At 37.4% G+C, this 19,399-nt stretch overlaps 2 protein-coding genes across 11 annotated transcripts in view; one reads left to right on the top strand and one right to left on the bottom strand.

Annotated features, from left to right (window-relative positions):
• The first annotated feature begins 214 nt into the window (after positions 1 to 214).
• trappc14 (trafficking protein particle complex subunit 14) lies at positions 215 to 13,571 on the top strand. The gene is made up of 10 exons (XM_055201053.2): positions 215 to 922; positions 2,172 to 2,267; positions 2,465 to 2,594; positions 2,827 to 2,913; positions 3,361 to 3,481; positions 4,486 to 4,633; positions 7,472 to 7,706; positions 10,964 to 11,100; positions 11,187 to 11,386; positions 12,367 to 13,571. The coding sequence occupies exons 1-10, from the start codon at positions 419 to 421 to the stop codon at positions 12,518 to 12,520; spliced, it is 1,812 nt and encodes a 603-aa protein (XP_055057028.1). The 5' UTR covers positions 215 to 418; the 3' UTR covers positions 12,521 to 13,571.
• Positions 13,572 to 15,730: 2,159 nt separating this feature from the next.
• zanl (zonadhesin, like) overlaps positions 15,731 to 19,399 on the bottom strand; it is a 69,694-nt gene continuing 66,025 nt past the window's right edge. For all 10 annotated transcript variants that reach the window (XM_073858762.1, XM_073858761.1, XM_073858767.1 and 7 more), the window contains 6 exons: positions 18,681 to 18,883; positions 18,452 to 18,587; positions 18,109 to 18,252; positions 17,685 to 17,775; positions 16,582 to 16,631; positions 15,731 to 16,239 (listed from right to left, as the gene is read on the bottom strand). In XM_073858762.1, coding sequence (XP_073714863.1) covers positions 16,163 to 16,239; positions 16,582 to 16,631; positions 17,685 to 17,775; positions 18,109 to 18,252; positions 18,452 to 18,587; positions 18,681 to 18,883 — 701 coding nt within the window. In that variant the 3' untranslated portion in view covers positions 15,731 to 16,162. The remainder of the gene's footprint in view (positions 16,240 to 16,581; positions 16,632 to 17,684; positions 17,776 to 18,108; positions 18,253 to 18,451; positions 18,588 to 18,680; positions 18,884 to 19,399) is intronic.

The following is a 19,399-nucleotide window of genomic DNA, read 5'->3' as shown; positions in this document are numbered from 1 at the left end:
GCTTATTAATTGTTAAATAATAATCTATACTTTTATATACTATTGATACCAAATGAATAAATAATCCAAAAACATCTAAAATAATATTAGTAGTGTTAAATAGTACTGTTCTTGTAAGGTATACAATCATTGTTTACCTTATTCGACAAGCGACTATTCTTGCCTGGTTATTATATCGCGCTCTAAAACATGCATCTGTGTTCGATGAATACGCCTTTCATATAGCGCACTTCAATGCATCTGTATGCGCGAACTGCTGAACGACAGATATGGGACAAAACAGGTTTAATGCAATTTTTATGAACTCTTTGCAGCCATAACATCCCCGAGGTGAAAGGTAAAACGGCTTCCTTTAATCTAGAGAGATTTCAGTATTATTTACAAACCAACCCGGATCCCGTCGACCTCTCTCTGTCTGATGGTCATGGTGTTAATGATGGAATCGCAGTGTGAATACTTTATGTATTTCCCCGCCGTGCCCATCTCAGACCTGTCGGACCCGGCCAAATATCGCACGCTGCCGCGTCGCAGCCACCTTTTTCTCGGGGAAACCGTACGCTTTCTTTTGGTCTTGCGCTCGCAAAACGTTGCGTCCGGGTCGGGCTCGTTTGGCACTGCGGCTGTTGATGTGAGCGGCTCGGAGCATCACACCAGTCGCTCCTGGAGGGAGCTGGCCGGATCTCTATGCGCCGTGGCCAGCGTTTGCCCCGGCGATAACCGACCGCGGACACAGCCTTTGTATCACGACTACCACAGCAGCGGGGACGAGTGTGTGGAGGACACGGACGATGATGATGCTGCGGAGGTGGGCTGCGCGGGCAGAGGGGGCCCGAGGTACCGGGGCTTTAGAGAATGCAAACCGCTTCTCATTCATAACAACACGGGCAATGGCGTGAGGGAGTTCCGCAAGGCTCCTGTACAGGTGCTTAAATAAACTACTAACTACACCCTATATTAATAATGTGCAGCCAAAGCTGACTGCGCTGTGCATGCAAATTAATTTGACTTTATCTAATACAACAAGGAAGTCTTGACATTTCCTGTGTATACTGCTTGAGTGTTGTGTGCTTTGCAGAGTTTCTAACACTGCAACCATGAGAAATATATCTAATGGATAAATTCAGGTTGTTTTGAAAAGTGTCACAATCTACCAGTATTCACCCTATATATGTTAGATACATAACATTTAAGATATAATACTGCTGTAGAGGTCTTAGTATTATAGTTGTCTAAACAAAATGCTATAAACATCTCTAATGCATATATTTGTAGCAGTTCTGTAGCTGTCAACACAATCTGCAGGTGGTAAATAACATCTGGGAAATCAAATGTGATCATTGCAGTCTGTTCATATAGTATATTTCATACAGTTATTATATTTAATGATATATACTTAATGCTTAACAAGAAAGTGACAGCCAACAAGAGGTCATTTAATGCAGATGTGTAACTAGTAAAACACAGCAATGAGTAAGCAGATTGCACATGTTAGGTAAGTACAACCTGTCATGCAAAACATCTCTGTATTGGTATCAGCACTGATACTGACCTTTTTAAAAAGATGTAACAATGTCGTTTAAATGATGATTTACTTAATTTACGTAATGGTAAAACTTTTTTACAGGCATTATGCATTTGGCAGATGCTTTTATCCAAAGCAACATTCAGTGCATTCATTCCATACCTTTTATCATCACATTTTATGCCGCATTAGCCAGTAGTCGAATGTTTCTGGAGATAAGTGGTCTACACATTTATTATTTTCTGTTGTGTTAACTTTTCTGTTTTCTTTTTATTTTATAATACAGTGATGTGTAGTGCAATTTCAGTGAAGCTTATTGATTTTGAACTGATCAAGATGAAAGTTGAAATGTTGTTGTCATTGCAAAAGAAAACCTGTAAAAAAGGATTTGTTTGTTCAACTTAAAAAGTGAGTTACCTAAAAATATTAGTTATAAAAATATTAGTTGACTCGAAATTGTTTAAAAATATTGTGTCAACTAATATTTTTTGGTTAGGTTGACTTAGAATGTTGGGGCAGCCAGGTATCTTAGTTTTTTTAAGTTGAACCAACTTTTTTTTACAGTGTAGTTTTTAAAGAATGAAATACAGTACACAAAAACTAAACCCGAGCGCCATGTCTCACCCTGAAGTATTTCTCTGTTACTCAGTCTCCTGTGGATGAGCCGGTTGTTTTAAATGACGAGGTCATCTTCCCTCTTACCGTGTCATTGGATAAACTCCCTGTCAACACTCTTAAAGTAAAGGTATGTGTATTTGTAATAGTCTATATGGTGAGATTGTTGAAAGATAGACATAAGTGTGCACCGCCTTTGGTACACATAATTGCTTTGCTGACTTGAACATGTTTGTGTGTGATCTAGATGAAATCTGACACCAGTGCCACAATGTCACACCACCTTGAGTGTTGATTGAATGTGTATGAATGTTTGCCTTCATCCAGATTATAGTGACTGTGTGGAAGCAAGAAGAGGAGAAAGCTGAGATCCAGGAACATGGCTACCTCAACATTCTCCAACAGAAGAGCCCCTGCCAAACATTTCGCCAGGACTTAAACACCTTCAAAGCCCAGGGTGAGCACTCGCTTTCTTCAGCACAGTACTGCATAATGTCAATAATGACTCAGAACCTGAAAGCTCTGACCTGCCTGTTTTTTATCCTTATGCAACCTCAGTCTTTCTTTTTGAAATTTTTATGTATGTTTATAGAGATTTTATACTGTAATACTAGGAACTTGAGCATTATAAATACCCACACATTAAGGAAAGCATTGTTGTAAACTGATCTTTATTTTTTTGCTATCAGTCAGCACTACGCTCAATGTCCTGCCTCCCCCCACAGTGAAGTGTCAGCAAATGACTGTTTCGGGCAGACACTTAACTGTCCTCAAAGGTAACGTCATCTCTTTTTCCATCTTTGCATCGAAAGGTTGAAAGCACACATGATTTAAGTGTACAAAGTGGAAGGGTTGAAATTATTTATGTTCTGAAATAATCTTCATAAGAGTATTTATTACCATATCTCTTCAGTCTTCAATGCTTCAGGGCACTTGTTTTTTGTGTGGGCGTTTTTTAACAATGTTCAGATCCATTGTTCACACCCTCTGCTGAATACTTAAATAAACTCTGACACTGAAATTATGGAATGTAATTGTGTATGTGTTTCAGTCAAACTATGTGTTTCTTATTTTAACATTTAACCAACATTCGCAATTGCTTTAGCTCTGGTGCTTTGACAGACAACTGATGTTTTGCACTTTCGGTTAGTTTTGTGTGGTTTCCTGTGTCTTCACATGCAAGATGTCCTGTTTATGTGTGCATTAACACCTGACTGTTTTAGTGTTAAATGGGAGTTCTCAAGAGGAAGTGTGTGTGCGTGATGTCAAGATCCTTCCCAACTTCAATGCCTCATACCTACCAATGATGCCGGATGGCTCTGTGCTGCTGGTGGACAACGTCTGGTAAGATTAAATCATTGTACATCCAAACTCATGCACTTGTGTTTTGTGTGGGTTTGTAAAGTATAGTGCTTTTAAAATAGCATTCTGTTAATATTTCTTAAACGTACTAGTTTGTACTTTTAAACAACTGCAATTAATTTAGGACAATTCACTTAATGCACTGGCACAATTCACATTTTGTTTTGAAAACGGTGCAGCATTTTATTCACATCCAAAACCATATTTAAGACCAGTGTTGGGGGTAACGCATTACAAGTAACGCGCATTACATAATAATATTACTTTTCTGAAGTAAGGAGTAAAGTAACGCATTACTTTATAAATGTACGCGTTCATATTTGAGTTACTTTTATAAAAAGTAATGGGAGTTACTTTTTAGTTGAATTAATTTGATAAAAAATTAAACTAAACGTAGTCACGTCAAATTATGCACTCTATGCGTGCGCGCCTGAGCAGGAACAGTTTGAGTCAAAAACGGAGATGGCAGGCCACAGCTTGACATTTTTCAGATGGATATATACAATTTCTGAATGAAAAACGTCTCAGTCATAAAAAAACTGTAAGGCCTGAAAGAGATCAAGAATAAGCCAAGTAAGAAAAAGTAATGCAAAAGTAACTTAAAAGTAACGTCAGTATTACTTTCCATGAAAAGTAACTAAGTAACGCAATTAGTTACTTTTTTGGGGAGTAACTTAATATTGTAATGCATTACTTTTAAAAGTAACTTTCCCCAACACTGTTTAAGACTATTCTTGTGTGCTGTGCATGCACTTATTTTTCTAACCCACATCTTGTTATCTGAGGTGGCTTATAGAGGAAATCAAAATGATGTGCATCTGCTACAGGAAGCATTTTGTCCTTTTCCTCATGCACTGATTTTGTAATAATTTATTTGTTTCAGAGATATCTTGGTGTTATTTTTATGATTTTGCGCATCATTTGAAAAACAAGCATTTATATTTATATCAAGGCTTTATTTCTCGGTTAATCTTTGATTTTCCCAGTCATCAGTCAGGAGAGGTTGCAATGGGGTCGTTTTACAGGATGGACAGTGAATCGAGCCATCTTCCCAGCATGCTCAGTGCTCTGGAAGAGCAGAACTTTCTCTTCCAACTGCAGCTCAACAACCAGCCACAAGATGATTCAAATGAGGTGGGATGCCACGCATTATCACTTTTGGTTCAGTGTCACAAAATATGTAAAACAGCTTTTTCTTCATTTTCATTGATATTTGTGCATTTTGCGATTTTATCTAAAGCAATTACAGTGCGTTTAACCCTCAATTGGTCCTTGGGGTCTATATGACCCCAGTCGACATTTCATTAGTTGAAAAAGTGGTTCCCTTCATTTCAGATAGAAAAAAATCTGGGCTTGATTCGGTTGTTCTAAAGGGATGTACACATTTTTTTTGTTAATCTGGTCTTTGGGGTCAATATGACCCCAACTGAAAATGAATGGGAAATGCAAAAAATGTAATTTTTTTCCATTTGTCAAAAAAATCAATAAATCCAGCATAAATCAGAAAATTTCCACACAGAAATGAAGGCCTGGTACTTGTGCACAAATCACACAAACACATACAGGTATGACTGCCACAGAAAGCATTTTGGCAAATAAAATCAGCCACAAATGCAAAAAAAAGAAATAAAGGGGTGTGACCTAATGCACGCACATGTATACTCACGCACACATATATGCGCTCTTTCTCCCTCTCACGCACACTTTTTTATGCACACACACTCTCTCGCACACACACACACACACACACACACACACACACACGTTGGTGTATGTGGTTACGGGGACATCTCCATAGACGCAATGCATTTTATACTGTCCAAACTGTTATATTCTATTCCCCTAACCTACCCCAATGTCACAAAAACCTGTTGCCAGTCTTTAATCTATGAAAAACTACCATTTAGTATGTTTTTTTAGCTTTTCCGTTTATGTGGACACTCTCTGTGTCCCTGTAAACCATGTTTATAGCATAATAATCATGTCATTATACACTATTCATGTCCTCGTAAACCACATAGACCAACACACACACATATATATATTATTATTATTATTAATTTTTTTTTATATAAATGTACAAAATGTATCACTAAAGTAGTGATGTGAGCAGTTGGCCATATCCAGTCAAATGAATGGCTTTCTTTGGCCCTCTGCTGGTCAAAGCTATTTCTTTAGGTTTATCTCTAACCAGCAAAAGGTGGAATTATACAGCTAACACCTAGATCAATATCCAGAAACAATTTAACTTAAATTTAGATAATCATTTAAGTGATTTTTTAAAAATAAAAAAAATCTAAATTTCACATGCAAGCTAATAGTGTAGTTGTGGATTTTTGTGGTAAATGGGTACAAAAGTACTTAAAATCTATCAAAACTATCAGCTTTAATGTATAAATAAGAAGTTTAAAAAATATATTATTTGTAATATTGAAAATGTATATTTTTTTTACAATTATGCTTTCAATTTTGTGGTCATGTAGACCCCAAGGGCCAGTAGTGTAAACAAGAAACAAGGACCATTTGAGGGTTAAGGTATACGCTTTTCATGAGTAGGCCATATGTGTTACTTGGAGTTTGAACCTATGACTTATGCTCTGCTAACCTAAATTAGCCAATAATTTACTAACCTTAATGCCTTCATAGGTGTATAAGACTTCCTTTCTTCAAATAAACACACATGTAAAAAATAATTGACGACAGGCCATTGAATTATTCGAAAATAATGCACACCCAAGATGGTATTGCGGCACGACACAAAGCGGAGCGCTGTAACATTGTGGTTGTGCATTATTTTTAAGTAATTCAAAGAACCGTGGTCAATTATTCCGCTTATACCACAGACATTGCTAAGAAATTGCTCTGGTGGTTATTTTAAGACATTTGACTGGGCAGGTGTGCGTTTATCAAAAAATAATCAACCAATCAGAATAAAGCATTCCACAGCCCCATGGTATTATAAGTAATGTCCTGTCTATTCCTAGTTTTGTAATGGCATTAAATAGTAGCCACCTTTTAAAGCCCATCTACACGATTCCTTCTGAAGCGACACAATACATTTGTAAGAGAAATTAGTTATTATTTTGAGCGTGTTTAGTGATTTAGGTAATCACTTGTCTCACAAGTCTCATGACTAGTCGTCATATATGTCATGACGAAACACAAGACATGAGCTCATAAGACATTAGCTGTTTCTCAGTATGCAATCTTGTCTGTACTTGCGTGCTTGTGGACATCATCAGACGCTGCCCAAATACTGTTCCAGATGCAAGTTCACATCAAGCCAAGTTCACATAAAATCCCCAGATGTGTTCTTGATCCCACCAGAGTCGTATGGATCTCTTTTTTAATAGATAGGCTTCAAAAAAGTGGGTTGTTTTAATGCCATTACAAAGCTAGGAAGAGCCAGAATATTATTTAATATAACTTTAAATGTGTTTTGTTAAAGAAAGAAAGTCATATACACCTAGAATGGCATAAAGATGAGTCCGGTGAGTAAATTATGGAGGGATTTACCTTCACAGGTAAACACTTTATTAATCACTTAAAGGAACAGTATGTAGGATTGTGGCCAAAACTGGTATTGCAATCACAAAACTGGTGGCCAATACACAAAATGACAAGATAAACATCAGTTGAGGGCTGCAACTCCACTTTTTAAATGACAATATCCTGGCCGAACCACTGTTGTCAGTGATATAAGTTTTTGAAATGAAAATGATTTCTTAATGTCTAGTTACATATCAGGGCCATTTTATGATTAATAAATTTAAATTTCTGACATACTGTTCCTTTAAGTAAAGCTGCAGTTAACTTGTGCCTCTCTATCGCCATCTCTGTTTGAAACATACAATTGCAGCTTCTTGAAAAACGTGCCATTTCGGCAACAATCCCACCGTTTTGAATGGTGATAAAGAAAGGAGAGAGTTTTTAACACTTAATTCCATAAAATGTACTAAATGTTTTCTGCAGGGTCTGGAGGTGCCATTGGTTGCAGTCTTACAGTGGTCCACTTCTAAACTGCCCTTCACCAATTCTATCTACACTCACTACAGTCTACCAAGGGTGAGACTGGACCGGCCCCGCTTCATCATGACTGCCAGCTGTCCCAGTGCTGTTAAGACCCGTGAGCATTTCCGGGTGCGATACACCCTCCTTAACAATCTGCAGGACTTTTTGGCAGTACGACTAGTCTGGACACCTGAAGGTGAGTAAAGGCCTTTTAGAAGTATTTTAAGAATAAATTAATATATGGATTGATGTATGATGTACAGTACACAAACGTGGCTGCAGTGTAGTGAGTGGTAGACGAATGAATGAATAGAGGATGTGTTTGAGGAAGGTGGAGAGTGATTTGGTAGATCAAGGTTAACAATAGTGGCAGGAAGCCAAGCGACAAAAGAATAAAGATGGCAATGAAAGGTAAGATGGTGTTAGGAAATATAGAACGAGAAAGTTTATAGCCAGGAGAATATAGTGCTGCGTTGTTAGCTGAAACGGTGTTTGAAGAAAAAGTGATAGCAATAGAAAATTACACTCTTTTGTTTATAAAGGGTGTGGTTTTAACATTATTATTTAATCTGTGTATGTGGTCATTTCTGTATGAGAAGCCAGAATAGGTTTAATTGCCAGGCTTGGCACGTGATTACTGGCCCATATTACTTTTTAAAGGGGGGACTTATTAACACATTTAAAGATAGTTGGATTCCTCATGCTTAACATGGGCAAAGGTTCAACAATTTATGAATGACAAAGTTTTTCTGTGCGTTTGTACATGTTTCGGAAAGTTTTTTTTTTGACTACTGAATCTGTTTCGTAAGCAGTGCAGGAAGTAAAGTGGAGGTCCTTATATGGACACTTTACCCGGAATAGCGCACACACACACTAACAAAGAGCCGACACGAAATCAACGTCACCAAAGAGGTGTGTTGTTGTTTGTAAGGGAAATTTAAGCTTGTTCAGCTTCCCGAAGAACCCAAAATTATGAGAACAATAGATATAGCTTGTTTGTTTAACTCTTGTTTATTTCTATCAAATAGTGCGGTCCCCCCCAAAACTGCATCAAGTGTCTGTGTTTTGTTAGCAATGGGCACATAAGTGCATATAATGTAAACAACACAAACATGTAGTGAATCATAAGTTATCCAGCGATAGTGGGATGATGTTTTGTGCGGTACGCCTCCAGGAGCTCTGCTTTTTTCCGGAAAGTAGCGATACAGCTGATCTGTCTTTTATGAATCTGATAAAGCTAAAGACTCTTTGGAGATATGAAGGAAGCAATATTACTCTTTAGGTACTCAAGATTAACATGAAATTAGCTGAAACAGCATGTGTTATGTGACCTTTAAGCTGTTTTTACATGGTCCACTGAAATAGTTCATTCCCATTGGTAAGTTGTGGTATTTTGTAGTCAGGTATTTATGCATTATGAGCACTAAAACTGTAATTGACCACTGTACTATCCAGCATGTTTCATTTTTTGCTTTTTTAGTATCATGTCTTTCTTATCACTGTGTTCTCTGTCTTAAGATCATGTCTTTCAAAATTAATGTTGATTCATTAATTATTTGGTAAGCAAGCATATGTGACCCTGCTTGTAAAAACCCTGAAAGAGTCATTTAATTTTTTATTTTTTCATAATTCATATATTTAATATTGACTGAGTAAGGTCAACATTATCAATTTTTAAAGATTGAAATCAGTGTAAAATCAATCAAACCTTGCTACTGTTCTTAAATTATGAGACATTATGAGATAGCCTGGATTTAACAGACAGGGTTACATATAATAAATGTGGTAATGTGTTTTTTTTTTTAAATAAGTGGAGAGAATAGAGTAAAGGATTACTCCACTTTCTTAAAAAAAATGCAATAATTTACTCACCCTAATGACATCTAAAACGTTGATGTTTTTCTTTGTTCAATCGAAAAAAATGACGTCTTTTTGAGGAAAACATTCAAAGATTTTTCTCAATTTAATAGACTTTATTGGACCTCAACAGTTTACAGTTTTAATGCAGTTTAAAATTGGAGTTTCAACGCAGCTTCAAAGAGCTCTAAAGGATCCCAAGTGAGGCATACGGGTCTTATATCGCAAAACGATTGTCATTTTGGCCAAGAAAAATAAGATATGCACTTTTAAACCACAACTTCTTGTCTTGCACCAGCCGCAGCGCGACCTCACGTAATGCGTAGGCACATCGAAAAGTCACACGTAACAAATGTTAAACGCACATTTGCGGAGCATTTTAAACAAAAAACGGACACAAAGACATTAATTAGTATCATTCCACATACAACGTCAGAACAGTCCTCTTTCTCCACACTTGGAGAAACTACCTGGGGCGGTAGTTTTGGATACGTCATGCATGACCTTTCGACATACGTATTACGTTTGGTCGCGCTAGCGAGTCACACGGCTGGCTTATTTTTCTTGCCGAAAATGACAATCGTTTTGCTAGATAAGACCCTTATTTGCGATCATTGAGAGCCCTTTGAAGCTGCAGAACTGCAATTTTGAACTGCATTGAAGCTGTGAACTGTTGAGGTCAGGTAGAGTCTATTAACTTGAGAAAAATGTTTTTATTAAAAAAACTAATTTATTCTCGACTGAACAAAGAAAGACATTGACATTTTAAATGATATGGGTGTGAGTAAATTATCTAGATTTTTTGGAGTAATCCTTTAATGAGATTTGTGCCAGATTCAGTCCCTCATGAGCACCAAAGCTCATTGTGTCTGTAAGGAGTTTTCTAAAACATGAAGATAAGACAGGGTCTTTATGCAGATAAAAGTCTTTATTTAGTCCAGTCATAAGACATAATCCATGGCATGACACAAGGAGTACGAACAACAACGTCAACATGAAACAACCCATACAACAAACAATTACCGACAAAAGACAATGGCAACATGAGGGCTTTAAATATACAGACTAATCAAGGGTAACAAGAGACACCTGGAGTCAATTAAAGCAGGGAAACTTAACAGGACTACAATGACCAAGGCTGTGTCCGAAATAACCCCCTTTTTCCTCACTATTCCCTACATTAGTTCACTAATATAGTTCACTCGATTGAGTCAATTAAAACAAATGAGTGAATTCAGATACTTGAGCTCACCGGAAGTGCTGCGGACGTCATCCTCCGCAGAGGCGCGGGAATTCATTCAGCGCGAGGCTCGGTGGACGAGTAGCGGCTACCTTTGAGTGTACATCGGTTGTAAACTCATTGTTGTGGTGCAATGTAGGGTTGAATGAGTGCACTCAATAATGTCAACTACGATTTTGGACACCACTTAAAATGGATGTTTTTTCAAATAGTGCACTATTTAAGGGTATAGGGAGCTATTTCAGACACGGCCCAAGACACAAGGACTACAATAGGAAAAGATATGACAAGGCCTTGATATCTTTTTACATCTCTACCTGTGTACTATCAACGTTTCATGTCTTCTATCTTTACAGCTCGTGGGCAAAAGGAGGACCCCGCAGTAAATGCAGTGGTGTGCCATTCTCCTCTCAGTAACCTTGGTTACTGTCGGAAAGGCAGTACCCTCTCTGTCAGTGTGGCGTTTCAGATACTCAGAGCAGGTCTTTTTGAGGTAAACGGTCAGGTGTATGTGCACGTCCATCTATTTCTCATTGCCATTTTTAAGTACTCACCATTCTACCAATCCTCTGTCTTCAGTTAAGTCAGCACATGAAGTTGAAACTGCAGTTCACGGCATCTGTCTCCAACCCTCCTCCTGACGCCCGTCCTTTGTCTCGCAAGAACAGTCCGTCCAGCCCAGCGGTCCGAGACATTCTGGACCGACATCAGGCCAGTCTCAGTCTGGGTCGCTCTCAGTCCTTTTCGCACCAGCAACCATCAAAGTTTCATCTTACAAGGTAAACTTAAAGGGATAGTTGGGCCAGGGGTGGTGTTGAACCCATGATTTGCTCACTCCCAAGCTGTCCGAGATGCATTGTTTTTCAGACAATTACATTTTCAGATATTTTAGAAAATGTTTTGGATCTTTCGGTTCATTAAATGTGGGGTTGCGGGGTCCATGACCTTCGGGTCCAGAAGTGTGCATTCATCCTTCACAGGGTGAATCCGAACGGCTCCAGGATGATAAATAAAGGTCTTCTGAGGGTAATCCGTGTGGTGTTGTTGTGGAGGTGTCCATATTTGGAACTTTATGAACGGAAATAACTACCTTCCGGTGGCGCCGCCATCTTAGACTCCTCTGTATTCAGGAGAGAGTATTAGCGTAGTGTACGCACTTTTCTTAGTGACGTATGACAAATTCGGAGGGCGGGGGCACAGAGCAGCAGCAGAGTAACCTCCGTACGCTGCGTAAAGCTCTGATCTTGAATGCGGACGCGACTACGGTGGCGGATTTACCGGATGCGAGTTGTTTTCGTTTGTGGAGTTTTGAATGGGGAGATTTCTACAGCGAAACTGCGTGGATTGCCCTCAGAGGGCCTTTGTTTGTCATCCTGGAGCCGTTTGGATTTGTTTTGTGGGGGATGGATGCACATTTTTTGGACTCGAAGGTCGTGGACCCCATAACTTCACATTTGATTGACTGAAAGATCTGAAACATTTTCTAAAATAACTGAGAATGTCTTTGTCTGGGGGATGATGGACATGTGCATCTCGGACGGCTTCGGGGTGAGTGAATCATGCGTTTGGTATCATTTTTGGCCGAACTATCCTTTTAAATGTGCTCACACACAGACATGCTCATACTTCTTCATTTTACATTTTCACTCAAACACAGAAAGATATGCTAAAAACATGAATATGATTTTTGTTTTCTGCTTGCATTATCAGTTTCTTTATTCATCACTGATTAGTTCATGTTTGTATGTGTTGATCACAGGACAGGCAGTGTTATGGAGCGCAGGGCCATCACGCCTCCCGTGGGCTCTCCTGTCGGTCGTCCACTTTACCTCCCTCCTGACCGAAACATCCTGTCTCTCGACAAAATCGCCAAGCGTGAGTGCAAGGTGCTGGTACTGGATCCACACACCTGAATCCACATACAGGCAGAGGAGGGGGGATTCTTAAACGGTGTGAGGAAGGAGTGTGAACTGAAAAATGTTTTGTCATTCGTTTTACATGTTTACGTGCTATAGTGTGTGGTTCTTTTTAAGAGTTTCAGTGCAAAATATGTGCAGCTACTGTTTTCGACATTCTGAAGGAATCATGCACGTAGTGTCATAGGGTTTATCGACACTTGAGTTATGCTTTAAAGCTTTGTGCTTGTAAAAACATTTGAACTCATATTGCATACAGGTTAAAGTGTTGATGGCTTTTTATGAGGAGGAAGAAATATGGTTGGTCAAACAACATTGGGATTCGCCCTCTATGTCCACAACCTAGTATTGGATACATTTCCTTTGACGTCTTTACATTTCAACACTGCCAACATTTCCCCATGCATATTTAATCTTTTTCGTCGTTTGCATTTCAGAAATTGTTTGCTTTACTTTGTAAAAGTGCTTTTATTTTGTTTTCTTAAATCAGTGGTTCTCAAACTCTCGTGTAGCATGCATCCCTACGCAAAGGAAAGTTAATGATATAAAACAATCTCAAACTTACAATTTGACTTAAACTAAACATATTTAAGTATACAATGTAGTGCTGTTGGTTGGTAGTTATATTTTGATTACACAAAAATGAATGCATTTTATAAAATGTCATAAAACGTCCCCGGCACAATCTTGCGGCATGCAGTTTGAGAACCACCATCTTAAGGGAAAACACCACCGTTTTTCAATATTTTCCTGTGTTCTTGCCTCAACTTGGATGAATTGATGCATGCCTATCTTTTTTCAATGTGTGCACTTTTGGTCTTTGTGCAGCGCCTCATGGATGTGTTGGCATTTAGCCTAGCCCCATTCATTCCTATGGATCCAAACAGGGATGAATTTAGAAGCCACCAAACACTTCCATGTTTACCCTATTTAAAGACTGTTACATGAGTACTTACACGAGTAAGTATGGTGGCACAAAATAAAACTTTTGTTTGGATCCTAGGGAATGAGTGAGGCTGGGCTGGGTGCTAACACATTCGCGGGGCGCTGTACAAAGATTAAAAGTGCATGCATTGAAAAAAGATAGGTATGTATTCATTCATCTAAGTTGAGGTAAGGACATGGTAAAGTATTGAAAAACGGTGTTGGTTTCCTTTAAATACTTGAAAGATGGTTTGCATTGTTGTGCCTGTAAGCGATCAAAGCCAACTAAAAGCTGGTACATAGAGTTTTTAGTTATGTTTTGAACAGGTAATCACTGAATTATGTGTTTTTATCTTAATTTCTGTTCATAAAGGAGCCATTTTGACTGGTTAAGTCATATCAAAAGGTCACAAGTCTAAACTGCAGATCTCTGTGTCTTAAGCCTGCTAGTGTCGACTTGCTATTGTAACTAAATTCATATTTATTTTCACTGCGATGTGCAAATTTAGTTTTTTAAGTGGCCTATAATCACTCCAAGGCTTATCAAAGGTGGAGCTTGTATTATTGACAGATGCCATTTGATTTATGCTCACCCGTAATACAGTGCACAGTGCATCCGTATGATGGCTTGACTTGAGATGTATATGGCATCAGTACCATGTAAACACACAATGCATCGCAGGACTTTTTTTAAAAAGAAATGTACGGTCATCAATAATCGGATCATCTTTTGCACCAGAATGACCTTAACTATCTCCCGCTAGATTCCAGCTTAGTACCAGGGCAGATTCAGTGCTATTGATTTCTGTGCATTCGCATTGAACATCAATATTTTACACAGAGCTGTAATCTTCAAGCCCTTTGGCTGTACCGATAATCAATAATCAACTGACGTAATGCATCACTGTTTGTTTTAGCATCAATGTTTACATATCTGTGCACGTTTGCTGAGTGCATTTGTGCTCCTACTGTAAAACTATATACTCATTGGGACTGAAAACCTTTTGTTGTGGAATATTGCACAGGGTTTGTCTTTGACGTCATTGAATATAAGCTCTTGAATGTTTAGACTTGTGAAGAAAGTAGCCCATTAATGTATCAAGACATCACAAAATGTGTTTTTAAAACCATATTGTGTAATATGCAGAGTATGTAATTATTTCTGTTATGTTTCTAAGTTATAAGTTTTGATGCAGTTAGATGATATATTGTAGAAGGAAAAGTTTACCATTTTATTTGACTTTGTGCTTTCCAAAGCATCAATTGATTTTATTTTATTGGTACAAAATTCGAACGGTCATGTTCATTTTGTTGCGTTAGCACTTTATTTAAATATTTGTAATTTATAGTTTTTCGGAAGAATAGGAATGTTCGAAACTGGGTGCTGGATTATTTGTTTATGCAGTTTGTTAAGAAAACTGTATTCATGTTCTTGCCTCTTAAAGGAAAACACCACCATTTTTCAATATTTTACTATCTTCTCACCTTAACTTAGACTAATTATTTTATAACTATATTTTTCAATGCGTGCACTTAATCTTTGCACAGTGCGTCGTGAATGTGTTAGCATTTGGCCTGGCACCATTCATTCCTTGGGATCCAGGCAGGGATGAATTTACAGGCCACCAAACACTTTCATGTTTTCAATGCTTTCACTTAAAGGTAGTTACACGAGTAAGTATGATGGCACAAAATAAAACGTATGGCTGCAAACGAAGTGCTCTTCCGCCATACAATATAGTTCTCATTTTATATCCGCTTTAAAAATCACCACATTATATTTTGTGCCAGCATACTTACTCGTGTAAGTACTCATGTAACAGTCTTTAAATAGGGAAAACATGGAAGTGTTTGGTGGCTTTTGGATTCATCCATGTTTGGATCCTGGGGAGTGAATGGGGCTGGGCTAAATGCTAACACATTCACGACATGCACACACAAAAAGACAGCTGTGAGGTAAGAACAAAGTAAAATATTGAAAAACTGTGTTTTCCTTTAACAAGTCAAATCACAAAACAGAATATTTTAATAGCAGTGTCCTTTAATTTTCAGTTTTATTCCTGTCCATGTAACCACTGCATTTACTCAATTTCTGTATGAGGTTAGAATTTATGTTTCCAAAATGATGATGACACTTGGAGTGTTTCCAGGTATATGAATTGTTGAGACAATATGTTTCATATTGAGATTGTATTGTATGATTAGACATTTGAGAAGTGCCAAGAAGCTCCTCTAGAATAGATGAACAGTCTTTTGGCACTCCTTAATCATTTAGACAGCTAATGAAGTAAGTCCACTTTTATTTTCTCCTGTTATGGCTTGAATTACAACACTGTTTGTACTCACAAGTGTTCAGAGTTGTTGGAAACGTGTGGTGTTGATTTTTGGTTCGTTGCACTTGAATAAATGCAACAAGGGCATAAATTGTCTTTTTTACTTGTTTAAATCCAGAAATGTGTTAGTATTTGAAGTATATTGGTGGTAAAAACAATTTATTTTCAGATATTCACAAACATTTTATAATTGCATGTATTCCCCCAATCATAATACATTAAAAATTATTTAAAAAGAACTTTTAAAAATAAGTTACAGCACATTAACAGAAACTGAGGAATTAATCGTAACTGCACATATATTTCCAAAAACATTCAAAATTGACACATTCAAAAGTCAATAAATACAGACACAAATGTTTCAGTAGATCAATGCTGAAAATCAAAATGTTGTAGAGTTAAGCACATCATTGTTTGTCTCTTGCTGCTTATCAGAATCCAAGTTTTCATAGGGATGATCTGTGAAAACATTTAGACATACTATTATTATACTGTAAAAGCACTATAGACAGGTTATCTTTAAAGCTAAATTTCATATAAACCAGGTGTTAAATTACATTTGGATTCAATAGTTATACTTTTTAAATAATCTTAAAAGTTTTCATAAAATCATCAGTTTCAAGACTGACATAGTACTTAAATAACCCCTTCTTAATAATACAACACAATTATATAACAATTTATAACAAATGAACCCCCTGGCTAAGCATAGAGGACCACCAGGGGTCCCCGGACCTCACTTTGAGAACCCCTTATATAAACCATAAACAGACAAATGAAAAATAATGTGTTATCACATACCTGTTTCCTTCAGCTCAAGTCTCCTTGAATCATAACTCTTCTTTTTGCGACTATTAGAAATTAACAAAACACATTAAAAATACATGAAAAACAAAAAAATATAATATGTTTTGTACTTGGCTTAGTGATTTAAAGGATTAGTCCATTTTCTTAAAAGAAAAATCCAGATAATTTACTCACCACCATGTCATTCAAAATGTTGGTGTCTTTCTTTGTTCGGTCGAGAGGAAATTGTGTTTTTTGAGAGAACATTGCAGGATTTTTTCTGATTTTAATGGACTTAAATAATGGACTTTTAATAGACACCAACAATTAACCCTTAACTCAACACATAACAGTTTTTTTCAACGGAGTTTCAAAGGACTATAAACGATCCCAAACGAGGCATAAGGGTCTTGTCTAGCGAGACGATTGTCATTTTTGACAATAAAAATAACAAATATACACTTTTAAACCACAACTTCTCGTCATGTAGATCCGGTCGTGATGCGCCAGGTGACCCCACGCAATACGTCATCACGTCAAGAGGTCACAGAGGACGAACGTGAAACTCCGCCCCAGTGTTTACAAGTGTCTTGAAAGAGGACTGTTCCTACGTTGTTGTATGTCAACTGATACTAATTCATGTCTTTGTGTCAGTTTATTGTTTACAATGGTCCGCAAATGTGCGTTTTATATATGTAACACGTGACCTCCCTACGTCACTACGCATTTACGTTAGGTCGCGCTGGATCGGATCTAGACGAGAAGTTGTGCTTTGGGGGTGTATGTTTGTTGTATTTCTTGTCGGGGGTGACAGTCGTTTCGCTGGATGGGACCCTTGTGCCTCGTTTGGGATCGTTTGTGGTCCTTTGAAACTCCGTTGAAAAAAACTGTTAAGTGTTGAGTTATACATTAAATGTTGGGCTCTATTAAAGTCCATTAAAATGAGAAAAATCCTAAAATGTTTTTCTCGAAAAACATAATTTCTTCTCGACTGAACAAAGAAAGACATCAACATTTTGGATGGCGTGGTGGTGAGTGGATTATCTGGATTTTTCTTTTAAGAAAATGGACTATTCCTTTAATAATTTTATTTTAAGCTGTTTTTGAAAGACCTTTACCTGCATCTCTTGCACATGCACGCAGTTGCTGTGATTATTAGAATGATGCCAAGGGGCACAAAGACTCCGATCAAAATAATACTTGTTAGATCTATAAAACAACAGACATTAAAAAACATTAAACTTGTATCACGAGCATGCAAAATGTATGCTCTATGAAGAGCTGTAGGTGTCAAAAATGGTTGTTTCGTAAATTATATGGATATTGAAGTTTAACACTATCATCACGTGTACACTACAAATACATAAAACAACAAAAATAAAAAAATATTCTAGTTTGTGACTTTAAAGACACCACAAACATTTTTTTAAGGTTTATATTTCATAGATGTTTATAAATACAATGCTTTGCAAAGAAGTGATTAAATATAGCAAAATTGATTTTAGGACCTTTTACGAACACACTTTGTACAGTATTACATACCTAATCCTTCCTCAGAGGGGGTTTTAAAGATCTCACAATCTTTGCCCTCAAAACCTTCAGCACACATGCAGGTGTACCCAGAGCCATCGGACGTCTCTTCACAGGTTCCATCATTCAGACAGGGTGAACTCAAACACGGACTCACTGAGAAAAAGAGAGGACAAATATAGATCATATCGAACATTAATGCATCACATATCTGAAACATGATTAATGCATTCATTTAACATCCAGAAAGCAGTTCCATACAAGTGTCTCTGCTTATTTGCATATTTTCCGTTACGTATTTTTCCGTGAATATCTGCATGAAAGCAATATCAGTTGTGATAACATCAAGGACTCAATTTATAACAGTCACGTTTGGTGTCAAACACAGTGCAGATCTCCATGTCTCCACAGCCCTTTGGTTGGCACACAGCTCCAGTGGCGGTACTTTCACAACTCTGTGAACAGTCCTCTGTCACAAACACTTCCTTCAGCTGTATGTGGAAGATTATAGAGAAAGATTATCAGTGACTGCTATTGAAATTATCTTCTAATCGGTTTTATTGTACTCCCACATAAAGGCTTACCGCATAGTAGCGACCCAGGTATGTGCATCCACACTGGTTGAAAGGCACGCAGTCGTTGTCACTGAGAGCAAATCCAGGGTTACACTGACATCCCTCCACAAGTTGTGTCTGCTCACACTCTGAAGGAGCTGCCAGATCAGCACAGGACGCCGGGCATGGAGTCATAGAGCTGGAATAAGTGCTGTTGGGCCCACATTCCAAAGCTGAAGATAGACAGACCAGAAATCAGGATTATTACATTATTATCTAGTTTTGGTTTTGCTTTAAGTTTTTGTGTTTTAGTAATGAACTAACTTATATTATTAAAATGTTTCATGTTTTTAACCACTTCACTTTTTCCACCCCACCTTTTGAGTGTGTGTGTGTGTGGGGTGAAAGTTGTGCACCTTCAAATTAATATATCTCACCTAACTATCCTAATCTTGGTCTTGTTTTAAAGAAGACAATTTAAGGTTTTACAGAAAAATTGTTATAGCAGTTTAAATGTATTTAAATAATAAAAATAATGCAATAACATATTAATTGTATTATAAAAAATTTAAATGTAAGTATTTCACAAAAGTCTCAAGTATTTGTGATTCAAATTTCAAGATAAAATCACAAAAAATGAGGTTGGTGTCACACTTTTAGTGGTTTTACCAACAACGGCCACTAGGTGTCAACGTTTCTGCATACTCTTGTCACAAATTAATAAATTACTGTCACTGCATTATTATTAC

This window comes from Misgurnus anguillicaudatus, chromosome 21 (assembly GCF_027580225.2).
Source record: "Misgurnus anguillicaudatus chromosome 21, ASM2758022v2, whole genome shotgun sequence".
In the NCBI taxonomy this organism is placed as follows: domain Eukaryota; kingdom Metazoa; phylum Chordata; class Actinopteri; order Cypriniformes; family Cobitidae; genus Misgurnus; species Misgurnus anguillicaudatus.
The sequence above is the reverse complement of the archived record's forward strand: the minus strand, read 5'-3'. Positions and strand labels throughout refer to the sequence as shown.

What these genes read in the sequence shown, in the direction of transcription:
- trappc14 (XM_055201053.2), top strand. Translation starts at nt 419, where the DNA reads ATGGTCATGGTGTTAATGATGGAATCGCAGTGTGAATACTTTATGTAT. An exon ending in TCAACACTCTTAAAGTAAAG is followed by an intron (nt 2,268 to 2,464) that starts GTATGTGTATTT and finishes GCCTTCATCCAG; the next exon opens with ATTATAGTGACTGTGTGGAA. An exon ending in CTGCTGGTGGACAACGTCTG is followed by an intron (nt 3,482 to 4,485) that starts GTAAGATTAAAT and finishes TGATTTTCCCAG; the next exon opens with TCATCAGTCAGGAGAGGTTG.